General features: G+C 39.2%; 1 protein-coding gene across 8 annotated transcripts in view; it reads left to right on the top strand.

The window, feature by feature from the left end:
• The window catches only part of nfasca (neurofascin homolog (chicken) a), a 134,741-nt gene that overhangs the window by 81,399 nt on the left and 33,761 nt on the right, over nt 1-19,581 (top strand). For 5 of the 8 annotated variants that reach the window (XM_041782663.1, XM_041782671.1, XM_041782665.1 and 2 more), the window contains 12 exons: nt 2,962-3,132; nt 3,962-4,009; nt 9,203-9,314; nt 9,782-9,966; nt 10,173-10,304; nt 11,420-11,563; nt 11,650-11,761; nt 11,914-12,080; nt 15,779-15,926; nt 16,087-16,211; nt 18,648-18,692; nt 19,270-19,371. In XM_041782663.1, coding sequence (XP_041638597.1) covers nt 2,962-3,132; nt 3,962-4,009; nt 9,203-9,314; nt 9,782-9,966; nt 10,173-10,304; nt 11,420-11,563; nt 11,650-11,761; nt 11,914-12,080; nt 15,779-15,926; nt 16,087-16,211; nt 18,648-18,692; nt 19,270-19,371 — 1,491 coding nt within the window. The remainder of the gene's footprint in view (nt 1-2,961; nt 3,133-3,961; nt 4,010-9,202; nt 9,315-9,781; nt 9,967-10,172; nt 10,305-11,419; nt 11,564-11,649; nt 11,762-11,913; nt 12,081-15,778; nt 15,927-16,086; nt 16,212-18,647; nt 18,693-19,269; nt 19,372-19,581) is intronic. The other 3 variants (XM_041782666.1, XM_041782667.1, XM_041782669.1) reach the window with 3 other exon arrangements.

Genomic DNA, 19,581 nt, shown 5'->3' on the forward strand with positions numbered 1-19,581 from the left:
TAGAGATTATTTTCTTATTTCGGAATGCAGTTTGTCACCAGTGACCTCTGGGTGTCATGATTTTCCCTCATGCTTTAGTCTCAGTTTCCTCAACTTTTAAGAGACTCAAATCTAGAACCACTCTAACAACGTTTTCCATCCCTGCCCACACAGTCCTTATTGCCACTTTGACATTATGCTACAGAGCTGTGCGGCTAGAAATCATGGCTTGCTAAAAGTCATTCATAACCATTTGTAAGAGTAGCACAGTCAAATGTGCAAAGAGTCTCAAAATCCATTATTACTTGGGTAATTGCACAATCTTTTGATGCATGGTAAAATCCAGAATATACACTCACGGGCCACTTTATTAGGTACACCTTGATGGTACTGGGGTGGACCCCCTTTTGCAAAAAGGTGTTGGAAACATTTCTTAGAGATTTTGGTTCATATAGACATGATAGCATAACCCAGTTGCTGCAGATTTGTCTGCTGCACATCCGTGATGCAAATGTTCCATTCTACCACATCCCAAAGGTGCTCTATTGGATTGGGATCTGGTGACTGTGGAGGCCATTGGAGTACAGTGAACTCATTGACATGTTCAAGAAACCAGTTTGAGATGATTTGAGCTTTGTGACATGGTACATCATCCTGCAGGAATTAGCCATCAGAAGATGGATACACTGTGGTCATGAAGGGATGGACATGGTCAGCAACAACACTCAGGCAAGCTGTGGCATTTAAACCATGCTCAGTTTAGGGGTTCAAAGTGTGCCAAGAAAACACCCCCCCCACACCATTACACCACCACCAGCCTGAACCACTGATTCAGGGCAGGATGGATCCATGCTTTCATGTTGTTTACTCCAAATTCTGACCCTACTATCTGAATGTCCTAGCTAAAATCAAGACTCATCAGGCCAGGCAACAATTTTCCAATCTTTTATTACTCCACTTTGGTGAGCCTGTGTGAATTGCAGCCTCAATTTCCTTTTCTTAGCTGACAGAAGTGGTCTTCTGCTGCTGTAGCTCATCTGCTTCAAGGTTTGACATATTGTGCGTTCAGATATGGTAGTCTGCTGACCTTGGTTTTAATGATGAAGTTATTTGAGTTCCTGTGGCCTTTCTACCATCTCAAACCAGTCTGGATAATTTCCATTTTTCAGACCATTCTCTGTAAACCCTAGAGATGGTTGTGCGTGAAAATCCCAGTAGATCAGCAGTGTCTGAAATACTCAGACCAGCTCGTCTGACAGCAAGAACCACGCTGCTTTCAAAGTTACTAAAATCCACTTTCTTCCTCATTCTGATGCTCCTTTGAACTTCAGCAAGTCGTCTTGACCACTCCTACATGCCTAAATGCATTGAGTTGCTGCCATGTAATTGGCTGATTGTCTATTTATGTTAGCAAGCTATTGACCAGGTGTGCCAAGTGGCTAGTGAGTATGTATACAAATGAAGATACAGGAATACTTTATTTCCAGTAGGCAAAGTAAACCTGCTATTTTGAATAATAAACTTTCCATGATATACCTTGTGATAAACCCACTTAGATCATCACAGGTTTAACACTGAAACATGTTAAAGTCTAGGTTCAAAATGGTGCTATAAGACCCTGCCAGCATATAAAAGGTCAAGTAAACTGTTTTGTTCAAGATCTATTCATAACCTCCAACAAAGAGCACTGGCATTTTTATTGTTATTTCCCATTTCATGAAGCTCTTCTGCCCCATATTTTTAAATTTTTTGGCAGTAGATATTATGAATAAGAATGCATCCCAGGGATTTTTTGCCAACTCAGATTTTCATCTGTACTCATCACAGCCAAAAATTACAGCAGGGTTGGCTAAGAATGCAGTGATTTCTGCATCTATTGCATGAAGGCGCTGCCAGCAGAAGACATTAAAGCCTAGGAATTTATCAGTACATTTCATATTAAAGGCAACAAAAATATTAAAATGACTTATTTTAGGAAAACATCTCCATCAAAACAAATATTTTATTTGCACTTACGTACAGTGAGTTGCTGTAAGCATTTCACCCCATGTGATCTCTGGTCCCTCAGTGAAAAGCATTCATGACACAAACACACTCTTACTCAGATCATCCGCTGTTCATCATATCAGTGTGGCATGAAGCCCAGACGCTGTTTCCCAACAATCCATGATTACCACTGCTGGACAGGCTCCTGATTGGTCCTGAGGCGAAGTCTTGATGGCCATACGGCTCCCGTCAGTTTGTTCAGATATGAAGTGAGGATGGCGGTCCGTCTGGGCACGCTGCAAGTTAACATCTGCCTGTAGGGACTGTAGGATGACACATCAGCAGGGCCACCAGGGTTAACTGGAACTGACGTGGAGCAGAGCTGCATGCCCAAATGTAGAATATGCATCCAGAGATCTATATGCTAGTGGTTCTCCTGCTTCTGAGGGCTCTTTTATTTATTATTAATTCCAAAAAAGTAGGAACGTTTTGTAAGATGTGAATTAAAACAGAATACGGTTACTTGCAAATCCTCTTTTATCTGTGTTCATCTGAGTAGAGCAAAAAGACAAGATTTTTAATTCAATGCAACAGATCATTTTTTATATATATATACACACATGCTGAATATGATGCATGCAACAAGTTCCAAAAAATTTAGGACACATGCCAAACAGACTGAAAGTTGTGGATTTTTCAAAACCCCTACACAGATATGAAAGTTTATTGGTTGCAGGTGATAATAGCATGATTGGGTATAAATGGAGCACTTCTGAAAGGCTCGGTCATTCACAATCAACAACGTTGTTGAGCTCTCCGCTTTGTCAAAGACAGCATGGGCCAACAGCCTAGCGTTATTCATTCATACTGTGTGCTCACAAAGTTAATTTGAGGTACCAACAACCTGTGCTTGGTGTTTCCCACCCCTATGTCTGTGTTTATATTTTTGTAGCATCAGTACACATCAGATGTGTTAATGTGCTTTGTGTCCTCCAGCGATGACGCCCATCCCTCAGGATAAGAGAGTGTCCATGGGTCTGAACGGCGACCTCTACTTCTCCAATGTTTTGGCCAAAGATGCTCACACCGACTACAGCTGCAACGCTCGCTTTCTCTTCACCCACACCATCCAGCAGAAGAACCCCTTCACACTCAGAGTCCAGACCAGTGAGTACTGAAACACCCACGCACCAACAGTAAAACCTTAAAAATTAATCATTTATCATTCTTACTGTTTTATATTTTTAATTAAGTCAACACTGCTGTAATGCTCTGTGACCTCTGTTGACCTCTGTCTGGAGGAGGATCACATGATGACGTATGACCAATCACCATCTAGAGGTGATGTCAGGATGTGACATTGTGTTATGATGTCTTTTCAGGTTTCTGCAGAACAGAGAAGACGGTGAAATGTTTTAATTTGTAACTAATTTAAAATCTTTTCTTCCAGCTTGTTTTGCCAGTGTGTTTGTATGACTGTGTATAAAGATGGATGACATGTTTCAAACCCCTCTTAATGTACAAAAGTGAAGCAAAATACCCCATTGTGATAGACATATTGAGCATTTAAAACCCTGTTCAGACAGTGCTTTTACAGGAATTTGTATCTGTTTGTGATGCACCTCAGTTCATACTGAGAATGGTTTGATATGCTATAGCTTAGACTGCATATAGAGCAATTAATTTTAAAATGCAACAACGACAATCAGTGATTGTTTACAGACTTGTGCCATATTTTTTCAATTAATGATTAAAAAACAATCAAAAAATTATGACTTCAATGAAAGAAGCTATGTTTGAAAATGTTTAACATGTCTAGTTTGTCTCAACCGCTCTATTAGCAGAGAGGAGGCGGGGCTTATGTCCTTTACTCTATCCAGGCAATAGGGGGAGATCCAGGTGTTTTCGCTTCACTTTCAGGTTGCTTTCATGTCATCCATCTTTCTGTTCACTCTACGGTGTGGACTGATGATTCGATGTGTGATTGTGTTTTCAGACGAGCCGTATAACGACACGTCTTACAATGCCACTGACCCGTACGGTGGTGAGTCACCCTCCATCTGGACGGCTCCACTTTCTGTCCACTCTAGTCCTGTCGCTCTCTAGCATGGCTAGCTCACTAACCTGCTAGCTCAGAGATGCTCACACTGACTTTAGACACACGTTTAACCTCCTAACTGCTCTCTGCAGCTCCGATATCACTACTACTGTTCTTCTTCAGGTAAATATGTGTCAGGGTTGCTGTTTTTCAGTCCTGTAGTGAACAGGAAGCTTGTTGAGGGAGCAACATAGCGGTAATATGGTACTGCTTTGTGTGCTTGTAAGGTTGGCAGCTGCATTTTTTTACCACCCTGTCTAAATCTTTTGGAGGGAGACTCTAGCTATTAGCCTTAGCTGATAGAGGCTTGACTATATGCATGATCTCCCTGTAAAATAAAAAAAAAAAATCATCAAAATAAGAGCAAAGACTCTTCACTGAAGAGTTCCAAGAGTGCCCGCTTTAAATGGCATATTCGATTTTAGAGGCAGATTTGTACATCATCAGTGCAAGGAGGCATTACACTTCAGGAGAGTAAACCCCAGAAGAAATAGAATGGGGCCCAGCACGGAGCCTTGTGCCACACCACTTGTGAAGTGTGGCCATCTCAGAGGAGGAATAATCCCAAAGGTAAACATAAAAGCTCATTTGTTCAATAGAACAACTTACAGCTGAGGAAAAGTTTTCATCCCCTTGGATGTTTTACCCTTTCTTTGATTTTATAAATCAATCGTGGTGAATATAATATGACTTGAAAAATACAAAAAAAATCTAAAGACACCTGTGTCTAGAAGGTCCAGCCACTGGTTAATCAGTTTTCCTAGCTACCATTATACTATGAAGACAAAAGAACACTCTAAATAACTCAGAAAAAATGTTATTTAAAAGTGTAAGTCAGCAGATGGCTACAAAAACATTTCCAAGGCACTGAACATAACCCAGAGTTCAGATAAATCCATCATCAAGGCATGGAAAGAGTATGCTGCATGTGTATATCTGCCTAGATCAGGCCGTCCTCACAAACTGAGTGACCGTGCAAGAAGGAGACTAGTGAGAGAGGCCACCAAGACACCTTTGACTGCTCTGAACGAGTTACAAGCTTCAGCAGCTGAGATGGGAGAGACTCGAATTGGTTCTTCATCAATCAAAGCTTTATGGGAGATTGACAAAGAGAAAGCCACTTTTGAAGGAAACTCAGACTAAATCTCCACTAGAGTTCACCAAAAGGCATGTGGGAGACTCCATGGTCAAGTGGAAGAACGTTCTTTGGTTTGGTGAGACCAAAATGGGTGCTTTGTGGTCATCAGAAAAGATGTCAAAAACTGACATCACCACAAACACACCATCCCCACTGTAAATCAAGGTGGTGGCAGCATCATGCTGTGGGTATACTCCTTGTCAGCTAGCCCTGGAAGACTTATAAAGTTATGGGGTAAAACTAATGCGGCAAAATACAGGAAAATCCTGGAGGACAATCTTATTCAGTCAGCAAGAGAAGTAGAACTTGGGAGAAGATTTCTTTTTCAGCAAGACAAGGACCTGAAACATCCAGAGAAAGCTACGAAATGGTTAAATGACAACAAGAGGAATGTTCTGGAGTTACGAACTTGATCCAATAGAGAATTTGTGGCTGGACTTGAAAGGGCTGTTCTATGTGCAACCCAACAGAGATTTGAGCAGTTTTGCAAAGAGGAATGGAGTAAAATTGCAGCATCCAGATGTGCAGGCCTAATTGAGACCTATCCACACAGACTCAGTGCTGTGATTGCAGCCAAAGGTGCATCTACTAAATACTGACTTGAAGTAGGTGAATATTTATGCAGCAACTTATTTTACATTACATATTTTTATTTAATTGACATTACTTTGTAGATATTTGTTTTTACTTTGAGATTAAAGAGGTTTTTGTATTTTGTCAAAAAGCCAAATCATATGAACCGTGATTGTTTTTTAAAATCAATGGAAGGGTAAAACACCAAAGGGTTGAATATTTATTACAGGCACTGTACAGAGTGAGCGCATTGCCTATTGATATATTATAATTCTTCATAGCTATTGGGATAAATTCAGACTTTTGCAATAACAATAAAGTTTGAAATATGCATCCTGATTAAAAACCTTCCTCTGAAGCTCCTTAAATAAGTGACACAAAAATTATGCAAAAAGGATGCAGCACGATCAATTTCTTCTTCATAAATCTATGTAATGTCTGTCAGCTTTTCATTTAAAATAAATTAAAATCAAATGACACAATTTCTTCTGAATAAGTGAACCAGATGTGACTTTGTGTAACAGACAAAGCAACATTATTAAAACCATAACAGACACTTACAGCAGAAATATCCATCTCATATTACCCTAATCTCTTTATTCCACCTTTGAATCAGTGTTAAATGATCACACGTAATGAATAAACATACAGTTATTAACACAATTTACCCTCCATTCAGCTTTATTACACAGAGATGAACAAGTCTGTGTATTCATGATGGGTTCACCTTTTAACAGAGCTCATAGCTGCAGGGAAAAGATCAGCCAAAGTGGAAGCATATGGGCCATTTTCAGAGCTGGGAGAGGGGGCAGTGAAGCCCAGGGGCTGATGGGATATGTCCCCAAGGAAGAGGATCCTCTGTGTGATCCTCATGACAAAGCAGAATGGAGCTCTGAGGCTGAGAGAGAGGATTAGGATTCATGATGAATATTCAGCCTGGATTTATGCTGAGGTCATTAATAATCATGTTTGTATGGAAATGCCACTTCTGCTTTCTCACACGCATTCATGAAAACACTCACTTCTCCTACCACAGTCTCTAAAAAGTTCAGCTTTCTGGGTAGGACAGGGTCTAAAGCAGCAGCGTGTCCTGCCAGCATCATTAGCAGGTTGTTTGTTTTGTCTCCATGGCGCCCGCTGCATCGCTGTAGCTGCTCTCACTGTAGCGATTTTTAAAGGCACTTTGGTCTTTGTTGCAGCTAACCGTTGATGTTTCTTCATTTTCTCTTTTGTTGTCCTTCTTGTTCTCTCAGTGTCACTAACAGAGACTCCACACCCACTGCTGTCTCTTTAAAGGCCACTGGAGAAGCTAACCGCTAACAGATACTTTAATCCCATTCAGATCTGCATCCCAAAGGAAGCAAATGCTAATTTAATGCTTCAGATTCTGAGCAGGCTGCAGCTGTCTGCTCACACAGCGTCACACGCAGCATGTCTGTGGGATTCTATGGTGGGGTGGAAGAAATTGATTTTTTTTTAAGTTTCTTCTTTTCAGCCAGTTTAAACAGGGAAATTGTTAAAAACAATTATTTATTTGTTGGTTTCTTATACACGTGGAAAAAATTGTTAAAGAAAGAAAAAAACACAATGGTTGATTAAATAATTTGAAACAGACAAAAGTCATCAGTCAGTCTGCCTGTTTAAAGGCTGAAAAGTCATCACTGTGCTGTTTGGTATCATGGCGTGTACCACACTGAATATGGAGCACAGAAAGCTAAGGAGACAGTTGTCCCAGGAGATTTGAAAGAAAATGATAGACAAGCATGATAAAGGTAAAGGCTATAAGACCATCTCCAAGCAGGTTGATGTTCCTGTGACTACAGTTGACCGTATTATTCAGAAGTAGCCAACCTCCCTGGGCGTGGCTACAAGAGGAAAATTGATGACATATATAGAAGAGATAATATGAATGGTAACCAAAGAGTCCAGAACAACTTCCAAAGAGATTAGAGGTGAACTCCCAGGCCAAGGTACATCAGAGTCAGAATGCACCATCCGCTGCTGTTAGAGTCAAAGTGGACTTAATGGAAGACGGCAGAGGAAGACTCCACTGTTGAAAGCAAATCATAAAAGCCAGACTGGAATTTGCCAAGCCACAAAGCCTACAAAGAAAAGAAGACTGTAGCTACTGTGAAACATGGAGGAGGCTCAGTTATGTTCTGGGGCTGTTTTGCTGCATCTGGCACAGGGTGTCTTGAATCTGTGCAGGGCACAATGAAATCTCAAGACTATCAAGGCATTCTGGAGCCAAATGTGCTGCCCAGTTTCATAAAGCTTGCTCTCAGTCACAGGTCATGGGTCCTCCAACAGGACAATGAGCCAAAACACAGAGCTAGAAACAGCCAAGAATGGCTGAGAACAAAACACTAGACTATTCTGACGTGACCTGATCTAAATCCTATTGAACATTTGTGGAGCTGAAACATGCAGTCTGGAGAAGGAACCCTTCAAACCTGAGACAAAAAAAAACAAGGTTTTTAAACAAAAATGTGTCTGCATCCTTACATTGAAGACTCTACAAAGGAAAATCTATCTCAGTATTTTCAGTGGTTGTAAAGCAGAGCAGGTGTTTGATTCTTCACTGTACATTAGACAGACTAAGTCAGCCCCACTGAATGCCTCATTTAAATGCCTCTTACGCTGTTGTAGTATGCAAACAAGGCAGTATTTTGCAGTTTGCACACGTCCCAAGCTGCTTAGTTAAACAGTCTAATTCATTTGTGCTCAGATGCTCATTCTTAATTTGTGTTGTGTGTACACCCAGCCAACCAAATATTATTAAACCCTCACTATTCTCCAGCTGTTTTATTAAATTAGACAAAGATAGAACCATGTGGGTTGTAAAACGGTTTTAACCAGCTCCAAAAAACACAAAAACTGCACCCAAAGGCTCCAGTTTTGGCAAAGAAACAATCAGTAGTTGACTCTGGCCTACTGCTTCAGCCAATCCCTTACAGGGAGGTTTCATATGAGCTGAAGGCTTTCTGACCTTACATATATCCCAGTTTGATATTGGAGTAATGTAATAACAGACAGTCTTTAATAGGCAGCTTATTTTATCTCTTAGTGGTGTTCTTTGCCATCTCTGTTCTCTTTGCAAATATAAAACAAGATCGCTGACCCTGCTGTTGTTCCTGCATCTCTTAATGTCCCTCTTTGAGAGAAGCCAGAGGGAGTTAAACCCGTTTACAGGCTGCTTTGGCCACTTGACAGACTGCAGTGGGAGCCAAGGACTGGCAGAGCTGGAACAAGGCCATGAAGAAACGATCAGAGTGATGGTGTTAGATTTATGTGCCTGTGCCTGCAGAGAAGATTTTTAGCTCCTCATATGAAGGGAATCATAAACTGGGTTTGATTCTCAAGGTTTTTTGTGTTTTTAAATGTGTGTTTATGTGGGTTTTAACCCTTTCCTTGTCGCTTGTCTACAGGCCGTAAAGTAGCAGAGACCACGCCAACCTTCCTTTCACCTACGGGGACAGAGAGCTCAAAAATGGTGCTACGAGACGAACAGCTGCTGCTGGAGTGCATCGCTGCTGGACTGTGAGCTCAAACACACAAACACAAAATAAGAATATAGCAGTGGTTTCAATGCTCTTATCCCTTTATCCCTTTCTGTAAGTATTTTTAAGCAACCCCCTTGTATGAGCTAAAGAATAAACAGATTACAAAGCACAGCTCCATCGTATTTAAAAGGAACCCCCATATTAAGTCATATATTCACTCTGGGTAGTGACAACATATGGAGCAATGCTATTCTCACCATAGACGTTTTCGTACATGAGTTCAATCAGCTAAGTCTTTTTAATATGAACCTGAGAGCTTAAAGCAAAGACGGCAATAATGAAGAGGTTTCTTTAAAAGTGGATTGATGTCAAAAGGTGAAAGTAAAGCAAATATATAATTGCCTTGATTTTTATCTGTCCTAAACAGAGACTCTGGCTCTTAAATGTAAACCGTGTCATAAAGAAGCACAACTAAGTCAAAATCTCTCCTCTGTTCACCTACAGTCCAACTCCCACCATCAAATGGTTTAAAAAGGGAGGAGAGCTTCCAGCACACAAAGTCAAGTTTGAGAAGTTCAACAAGACGCTGAAGATAATCAACGTGTCTGAGGAGGATGCCGGGGAGTATGTCTGCATGGCCAACAATCAACTAGGCAGTGCACGCCACTCTATCTTCGTTCAGGTCAAAGGTGAGGAAATGTTTGTGTCTTAAACTCTTGGAAAACTTGTGCAACCACTTCAGTATGTATTTAAACAGCTTGCAAGTTCAGTCACTTCCGCACTGACCCTGTTTTAGAGGCCACATCCACATTTTAAAGCATCACTGGTTGATACAACTGAAGTACTTCTGAATGTTTGATTCTGTCATGTTATTTGGCTTCTTCTTTCTCTCCAGCGGCTCCTTACTGGCTCGACAAACCAACAAATCTGGTGCTGGCACCAGATGAGAACGGACGCCTGGTGTGTCGGGCAAACGGCAACCCCAAACCCAACATCCAGTGGCTGATCAACGGCCAGCCAATAGACAGTATGTAAAGCTAATTCTTATTTCCTGTTATTATTCATATTCCTAGTCTTAGTCTTATTTAAATTTGCAGTTTATTCCTGCTGGTATATAAATTCATATAACTGCTCCCATGTTTTTATAATAAATTGGGCCTAAAATCAACTTGTGTGTGGCCATCTTTATCCAGTCAGCTGTGTGCACCTCAGCCAAACCTAAACCTGCTGTCCTGATCAAATTGAGCTGATAAGAGAGGGGATGGGCAACCTGCATCACACTTGCTCACTCGCTGTGGCCTGCAAAGTCATTTTTAGATAATGATAAACTGTAAACATATAAAAATACAAGAAACATTTGTCATGAAGGATTTCAGCTTCAGCAGTCACCAGTACAACACTGCAAAGATGCATTACAACATAATAAATAGACATAACTATGTTATTCTTTGATTTTATTTTTGTATATTTTTTAATATTTTTTAAAGAAATTAGCAGATATAATTGTCTGTAATTGTCTCTGTAAAACTTAAATCTAATTTATTGGAGAGAAAAAATAGAAAAATATGCAAAATTTACTGTAATGACCAGTAAATCTACTGTTTAAATCATTATACTTTAAGCTGGTTTCAGATTTTGTGTTTAGCTCAATAATGTTAAGCATGACTGAAGGTTTTGTTATGCATTTCATGTGGACAGCCCTATGTTTTTTTTTTAAGATTTATTTTTGAGCTTTTTGTGCCTTTACTGATAGCAGAGGAAAGTGTATAGAATTGGAAACAGGGGTGAGAGAGTGGGGGACAAACATGCAGGAAAGTGCCACAGGCTGGATTCGAAATCGGCCGACCACGTACATGGGATTTTAAACCACTAGGCCACCTGTGCCCCTTGTAGCATGTTTTGATGTCTGGCGCATCTGCATCTGTAAGAGTTTTGGAGATGTCCATGGATAGGCAAAAACTGGCCACATGTTACTTCTGAGCAGGGGTGTTTCTGAAGATTTTACATCACCTTTGACACGCAGACATTCATGACTCCGCGGATGCATCAAGCATGAAACGAGCTCAAGCCTTGAGTTTCAAATCACCACTGTTGGTCTAACAAATTCTGACATGGGCTCTTTCTTTCTTCCTTTCTTTAAAGGTTCTCCCCCTAACCCAAGCAGACAGGTGCTGGGTGACACCATCATTTTTCGCTCGGTCCAGATGGGAAGCAGTGCTGTGTATCAGTGCAACGCTTCCAACCAGCATGGCTATCTGCTGGCCAACGCCTTCGTCAGCGTTCTCGGTAAGTCACCAGGGAAGTTAAGTACAGCGTAGCCAGGAATGAAAATATGAAACTCAGGTGTGACTCTCTGTTTCTCTTTTTTAAAGACATGCCTCCGAGGATGCTAGGACCTAAAAATCAGTTGATCAGGGTCATCGAGAACAACCGCACCTTCCTTGACTGCCCCTTCTTTGGTTCTCCTCTGCCTGAGCTTCGCTGGTGAGGGTCCTTTTGGTTTACATCCAAACTACTGGTTAAGAAATAACACTCTGAAAACCATTGTTCATGTGTCTCTTAGCAAGCCAGCAACCTGGACTCTATGGTTTAATTTAAGTTTCTCTGCCATGCCCTCGTGTTTTCTGTGTATACAGGTTTAAGAACGGACAGGGTAGTGGTCTGGATGGAGGTCAGTACCGGGTTTACATCAACGGTACCCTAGAGATCAAACGAGCCAGAGCAGAGGACGAGGGCACCTACACCTGTGTGGCCAACAGCATCCTAGGAAAGGCTGATAACCAGGTCCGCCTGGAGGTCAAAGGTCAGATATTAAACCACAGCAGCACTCAGACTCTCTTGGGTTGTCATGTCATGACTATGGACCTAAAAAAGTGTCCATCATATTCATCCAGCCTTTTTCCTCTGACATCATACCCAGGGGGCGGAGCTAAAATACTGTCATGACGTTGACCTAGAAGAAATCCCAGTAATGTCAGTGTTTCTGAAATGATCAGCTCTGAAACAATAATGTTAAATCTTAGACTCAGAAGCAACTTTGGCACTGAAAAACAAAGCCGCTAAGGTACCGAAAACTGAAATTCCTTAAGTGTCCATTTGAGGTTCCATAAAGCCAGAAATCCCTGTTAGGTTGTGGTGAAAATACCAATTCTTAAAGCCAGTATGGATGTTTATATATGGATGTTTAAAGGCTGTTTAAAACTAGTTTTGTTATAAATAGGCAGAGTCAGCGTTCCATCATCTGGCTTGAAAAATGCCTCTTTCAAAACAATGTCACAAAAACTCTGCCCATGTTATATACCAGTAATTCTCAACTGGTGGGTAGGGACCTTAAAGCTGTTTTTTCCATGTGTTTTAAGTTCTTAACAGTAGGCGGGAACCCACAAATAGTGCTTGAAAGATTTTTTTTTCAACTTTTCAGGCATTTTCATTGGGAATTCATCTTATCTTTAATTTATCTTAAATCATTGAGGAATTTTACCAGTTAACTTTTTTTTTTTTTTTTTAAGGAAACTTAAAGTCATTTCCCCCCAAGATGTTTGAAGATTTCCCCTCAATTTTTGGGCATTTTCTGAGGGCATTTTCCAAGATAATTTTTGTTATATTCTCTGGGATTTTTCTTGTAAATCTTTACACATTTTGGGATTTTTTTTTAATAGTTATTAGGACTTTTTGCAGAACATTTCTGGTGTCTTTTCCAGGAGGTTTCCAGAAATATTTCAGGAAATTTCACTGGAAACATTAGGGAATTTTTGGAAACCTTCCTGGAAACTTTCAGGGATTTTTAAGTGGAATTTCACTACTTTACGAAACTTTCTGGAATCTTCTATGATACTGCGTTGGAAAATGTTAGGGTATTTTCTTCAGTGTCTTTGTTTTGTCATGTTCTGTACTGTCTGAGGTCCAAATAGCATTATGTTTCATGAAATACAGATGACCAGAAAAAAAAGAAAACGCAGTCATGTTCTCATTAAGGACAAGTGTTTTATACAATCTATGGATGTAACCCATTTAGCTGTTACTGTTCAGTCAAAATTTCCTTATAATTCAACTGATTCCTTCTTCATATTTCTATTAGCACATTAAACTTAACCATTAAGGGCTCTGTTGTAGCCTCATGCAAAGTTTTTTTATTGTGTTGCAGTTGTCTTTCCTAATTTCTATCTGACCCAGTTTCATTTTTACATTCTCTTAAATAACAAATTAACTTGAGGTCCCATTAGTATCCATGACGTGTCTAATAAGGATCATTCAGGTCCAAAGCTGTCAGGTTCCTAAAGCTTGAGAACAGAATATGACTGTGCCTTGGATTGACTAAAACCTGGTCTAAAGTCTGTGATGGATTATGTTGTTAAGAGCAGTGGATCTCTGCTGATACAGCCTTGGGACCCACAGCTACCTCCTTAGAGTGAAATGACAAACAAAAAACACTCAAATTTAATAGATAATAAAAAAGGTTGCACTTTGGACTTTAGATGGAATATTATTATGACCGGACAAAGACACAGGAAAGATATCCATGTTTTTAAAAGGTATAATTTAATCATCAGAAACTATGGGAGAACCAAGAGAAAGATTTTAGGTAGATTTCTAGAGATTTGGAGAAATTATCATGGAAAAAAACAGTTTTGTTATCTTTAGATAATGTGTTACAAAAGATGAAATCTTGAGATAACATCCAAAATTCACTCATTACCGAGGCAAGAAGATGTAAATCTGCTAAGGAGTTTGACACAGCAGTTAAACTTTTAAGGCCTAAGACTTCAGGCTTTTCCTGTTGTATCTTTTCACAATTGCAGTGTATAATGATGGGTTGTGGTTAATATGCTTTTCCCAGTGTTAACCACAGGATTTTCACCATTCATGATCTTTTAAATTCAAGAAGAAGTGTAATAACACAGAACGGACAAATGGCCCAACTTTTACTAGACAATAAACAGAGAAGAGAAGAGTATTTAAGTTTCCTACCCTGAGTGAAACGTCAGAGAAAAACGGTTGCTGTGTGAAAACAGGAAATCATGCAGATGAATGCGTCCTATCAACAGGTTCCAGGGTTTCCTTTAAAATATGAAACTGTTTTTCTCTTTGTGTGCCAAATAGCCTGTGCTTGTGGATGACCTTCACATCTGTTGTGCCTTATATTCAACTGCCTTATATTCTCTTTACTCACAGTTTCACTCTAAGTTCAGCTGTTTACACTTTTATAACTCACAGACAAACATCAGAAATACATAGAAACAAGTGTACTTATCTGCCAAAGTGGTGAGATGCCTTTTTATAGCAAGTTTATTTGACTTTTCTTCCGCAAAATATTTCAACATCCTATAGATGTGGTTCATTTGGAATATTTTTACTAGTCTGCTGCAAATCTTAGCTGGCTGTAAGATGAAAAATGCCTTACAATAGATTTGAAATTTGTACAAATATGGATGAACTAGATCTTTATAGAGAAAAAATAAGATCTGATTCATTTTTGGGAGTAGCATTTATTATAATAATAAAAACATGATTTATACAGTGCTTAACAAATTTATTAGACCACCTGTCATATTTGTCTCAAAGACCATCCAGCATCATGAAGTGCTTTAATGTGGACTTTTTCATTTTCAGTGAGCCACATTTTACCATTTTGAACAGGAATGAGGAATTTCAAACTGAATTCACCTTTTTATACCCAAATTTGAGCCGGCTCACTGGGCTTCTCTGAGAAGTCAGAAATGAATCAAGCATAACATTCAACCACTACAACAAATTTTTCTGTTCAGGAATGCAAGTAAATAACTATAATTTGACATATTAATCAAAAAATGATAATGTGCTTTACTATTTTTTCAGTTATTTTGTAAATAAGTAAATTTGAAAATTCATGGATAACAACAATAATTATATTTTAGCATTAAAAATATCATTTGGGTTAAAGAGCTTCTACATATTGGTGTATTAACCATTACAGAAACATAAAAAATGATTTTGGTAATTACCAGTCCTGTTAATTTAGGGCAGCTGTGGCATAAACCTTACTTTGGGTGGTGGTCTAATAAATTTGTTAAGCACTGTATATGTATTTTTTCAGAGAATTACAAAAACAGAAATCTGGTAATGAGTTGATTTCAGTTTTATATTGTTTAAAAACTAGAAGACTGTAAGAAATTGGGATAAAACCATACAGTGAGCCCATTATTGGTATCATGCTGTGAGTAGCTTTTTATTACATCCCTATCAGGAAGTTTATGCATGGGAGAAAAGCTTTGGATTTAAGCACATCAGCTATTAATTATCATTTAAACCTGGAAATATCTGAAACTCTAGGCTGAAAGAAAAATCTGCTCACCACAGGTATGACTTTTTTTACCTGCTTTAACAGTAAAAACGGAGTTAATTGATACATTGAAGTGGCCTTACAGTAATAAAGGGTGTTTTTGAGTGAGCATGCTACATCCACCCCATCTCCCACTCTGACATCTCACTGATCTCCCTGGATCCATCTTCACACCACCTCAGAAGCGACTCGTATCGTTCGAGCCCCAGAGCATCAGACCATCGTCAGGGGCAGCACAGCTCGCTTTGACTGTAAGGTGACGTCTGACCCCAGCCTCTCCATCACTGTGACCTGGATGAAAGACGACAAGCCTCTGCAGCTGGGATGGAGGTAACAACACCTGCGCTTAACATCTCTGCTGCAGGCAGAACATCAACTAGCATGTCAGGGTTTTAGAATACAAAAGAGGAAGAAGATTACCAGCTAACAATCCGAATCTTTGTTGACTTCCTGATTTGACATTTAACGAGAGTTTTATTTGTGTTTTCAGGTTAAGGAAAGACGAGGAGTCCCTGACCATCCCCAATGTGAATGAGGGCGATGAGGGGATGTACACCTGCACTGCTAAATCTGATATAGACGAGGACTCGTCCTCAGCCCGCCTCACTGTGTTAGGTACACTAACATACAGAACAGAGACAGAGGAAGACTTTCACTGGAGTCTTAAACTCTAAAAACAACAGTCTTAGCATCAGTTTATAGCCCACATAGGACATTTAAATTCTTATAAAGAAACTACAGCTGTAAGTTAAATGTGCAGCAAAGGTTACCATGGTTACATTTGAAAAATTAAGTATAAAAACACGAACACTAAATCTAAGGATACCTACTCCACTCACAGACACTTGTCTTTGTGAGTTTCTCTTTTTCAGCTCTGTGCCTTCACATGGAAATCTGTCATGTTCTTTAGTTATTGTTTACTAAAACACTGATGTAGCTTAGTTTAATGTTCTCATTGATTCTGCATGCAGTGTGTTAGATACTTTAGTGTTGTGTCGAAAGTGCTGTAATGACGCTCTGCTGTAGACTCATTTTGAACATCCTGTGACCATGACGTGAACATCTGAGACTTTTACATTCATGACTGTGAGTCACAGAAAACCAGCCCTGCTAACATTTCTTGTGTCCCTTTGGGCAAGGCGTTGTGTGTTTTATACCAAACCTGTCCTGTTTGGGAGTGCGTCAAGTTAGCTAAAGAAAATCTCATTTACACCAAAGCCATGGTGCTTAAACTCGGTGTTAACTTTTTTAACCAAAACTATGACTAAAAATTTGAGCTGACGACCTTTTTCCCATGAGGAAGCCAGGACTAAGACAAGCTAAAAACACATCCTTGAAGATAAAATCTGACAAAAAGTAAGTTTAGTTGTTGTTAAGGAGACTAAAACAAGGCTAAAATGTTAGCGCTGGACTGTCCATTATATCTCTCCACTGTGTGTATGTCATTTAATTTAAATCAGTTAAAATATTGATAGTACGTTAATACGAGTGTTTTACATTTACATTACTTTTACAGTTTGGCTAATGAAAGTACAAAGAAAAAAATATCTTGACAAAAAGTAAAGATTTAAATTTAGGGACTTTTTATTCTCTAAAACTGGACTACGATCATTTTGAGTTTCCATCGACTAAAGCTAAAAAGGAATAACCTTTTTGCTTATGGCTAATGTGTGACTAAAACCAAGCAACATTTTGATATAGCAATAAATGCTAGAACCAACACAAGTTTTTGGGTTGCCAATCCTTCCTTTTCTTTTTTTGCAGAATTTTTCAGGAACACTTAAGCGGAAAAAAAGGTCCTTAAATTTAGCTTAAACGTCCAAAGCTCATGTAATCTTACATTATTAGATTTCATCCATTTTTCTTCACGTCACCCACAACCAGGACTGGACATTATGTATTACCAACTAGCCACTAAGGCTAATAGTTTTCCAGAGTTCCCAGCCACTCTGATTCTACAAGCCATGATTATGTTGTTGGGAAGTTACATTTTATAGGGGTTTTCAAACTTTTCAGCTTGCAGCCCCCAAAAGAAAGGTACTAGAGACCAGGGACCCACACTGTACCTGAGGGTGGCAGAAGATAGTTGAATACACCCATACACATTCAACAATAGTCATGTGCAGACTTTCATTAGAGTGTAAATCCCACCAAATTACCATGTTTTTATTTTATATTTATCTAACTGTATAAAAGTGGGTAAAATACTTGAATATATATATATTTTAATTCTTCTCCTCTCGAATTATGTCTCACAACCCTCCAAGGTTGAGAACCACTTGGCTAAGACATGGAACATTTATTAGATTTACATACTTTTAAAATGTAAACAAACACTGTACTTCCAAATATCAAGCATTTTTCCTCATCCAACCTTGATAAAAAAAATATATATAATTGACTGACACATATGAGATGAAAGACATTGTATCTGTGCATTGGCTCAGCCACTTTGCAGTTATTTTGGGAAAAATTACTCCCTTTATGTGAAAATGTGACTCATAGCAGACAAGTTCAAAAGCAATTAATCCATAGTAGACTGAATCTGAATATGAGGGTTCAACAAGCTTTATGCTATAAAGGAGGAGGCTGGGGTGGAGGAGGTTAAGCTTTACCAGCTGCAGTGTGGTGCATCCGCATTAATGCAAGCAGGGATTAGGGAGAAATACATCGTATTTAAATAGACTGCTGTGCTGAGAGAAAGAGCTATGATTGGCTGTGGGAGCTGGGAGGCGATAACAAGGTTCAATGGGCCATCAGCTGATCATAACTGGGTGTATGACTACCATGTTCTCCAAGAACTAACCATTAGCTTTATTTGTCCCATTATCAGCACCGTAAAGGTTGTCATCAATGCTAAAGCCTCAGATGTTCTGATGATGAATACATGATTGTCTCAAACTTGAGTTTAGTGAAGCTAATTCTCATTAATCCTATTAATTTAGTTATTACTGAATGATGTGTGCTGCTTTGCTGTTGATTGGTTGGTAGACTAACATGTAAACTCTAACCTTTGTACCCACTTCCTGGTCCTTGACCCCGACCCCACAGAGGAAGCCTCCCTCAACCCCTCAGTCTCTAGTGCCTTGCCTCCAGGTAACACTCAGCTCGGGTTCAGATCTCTCTCTTTCTGTCCTGTCTTTGACTGTTGATTTCTTTCTTCTAAAGTTCAGATTTTTTTTTTGTCTTTTATGAGTCTGTATTGATATCTTATCATTTTAATCATGGTTCTGTATGTTTTTTTGTGCCAAAAATGATTTTTTGTATTTAAGGAAAGATAACAGTTATTAATACAGAATGGATTTTAGAAATGCATGCACCAAAATCCATCCATTAAGGTTGTTAAATCTTGTCAAGATTGCTGTCTGCAATCTAGTTTGGTACAATATTCCCCCTTCTTTAAAGGTTATTTTTATTACATCTTTAAAGCAGCAAATTTCCTAACTTGTACTAATGTTTATTTTTTTTAAATCTTACTAAACATTGTGGAACATTGAGATGACATTAGCCCCCTTAATCTAAAGTAATTTTATAATCTCAAAGGGAATTCAGGCTGGAGACCTAAAATGACAGAAAAGGACCCATTAGAGTTAATGTCTGGTGTTTTGCAGCATGCTTTTTTGTCTAGCTTTACCATAGTTTGTTGTTGAGATTGCATCCTGTTTCCCTGCAGACCGTCCCGACCCTCCCATGGATCTGGATCTATCAGATCCTGCAGCACGCAGTGTTCGCCTCACCTGGATTCCTGGAAACGACCACAGGAGCCCAGTCACACGTCAGTACAAACACATGATCTCTTTTTTTAGCCAATTTGAACATGAGACTCTAAACATGACCTTTAGAGCAGGTTAATTGTGCATCTCAAGTTTTCATGCTGATCCAGCAGGTTTTCAATCTTCTTAATGTCTTCTTGTGTAATACTTAGATGCATCTTAGCTAAAAAGGCTAAGTATTACAAGTTTGTTTTAGCTCTACAAGCTTAGAA

Source organism: Cheilinus undulatus, linkage group 3 (genome assembly GCF_018320785.1).
Source record: "Cheilinus undulatus linkage group 3, ASM1832078v1, whole genome shotgun sequence".
NCBI lineage: Eukaryota > Metazoa > Chordata > Actinopteri > Labriformes > Labridae > Cheilinus > Cheilinus undulatus.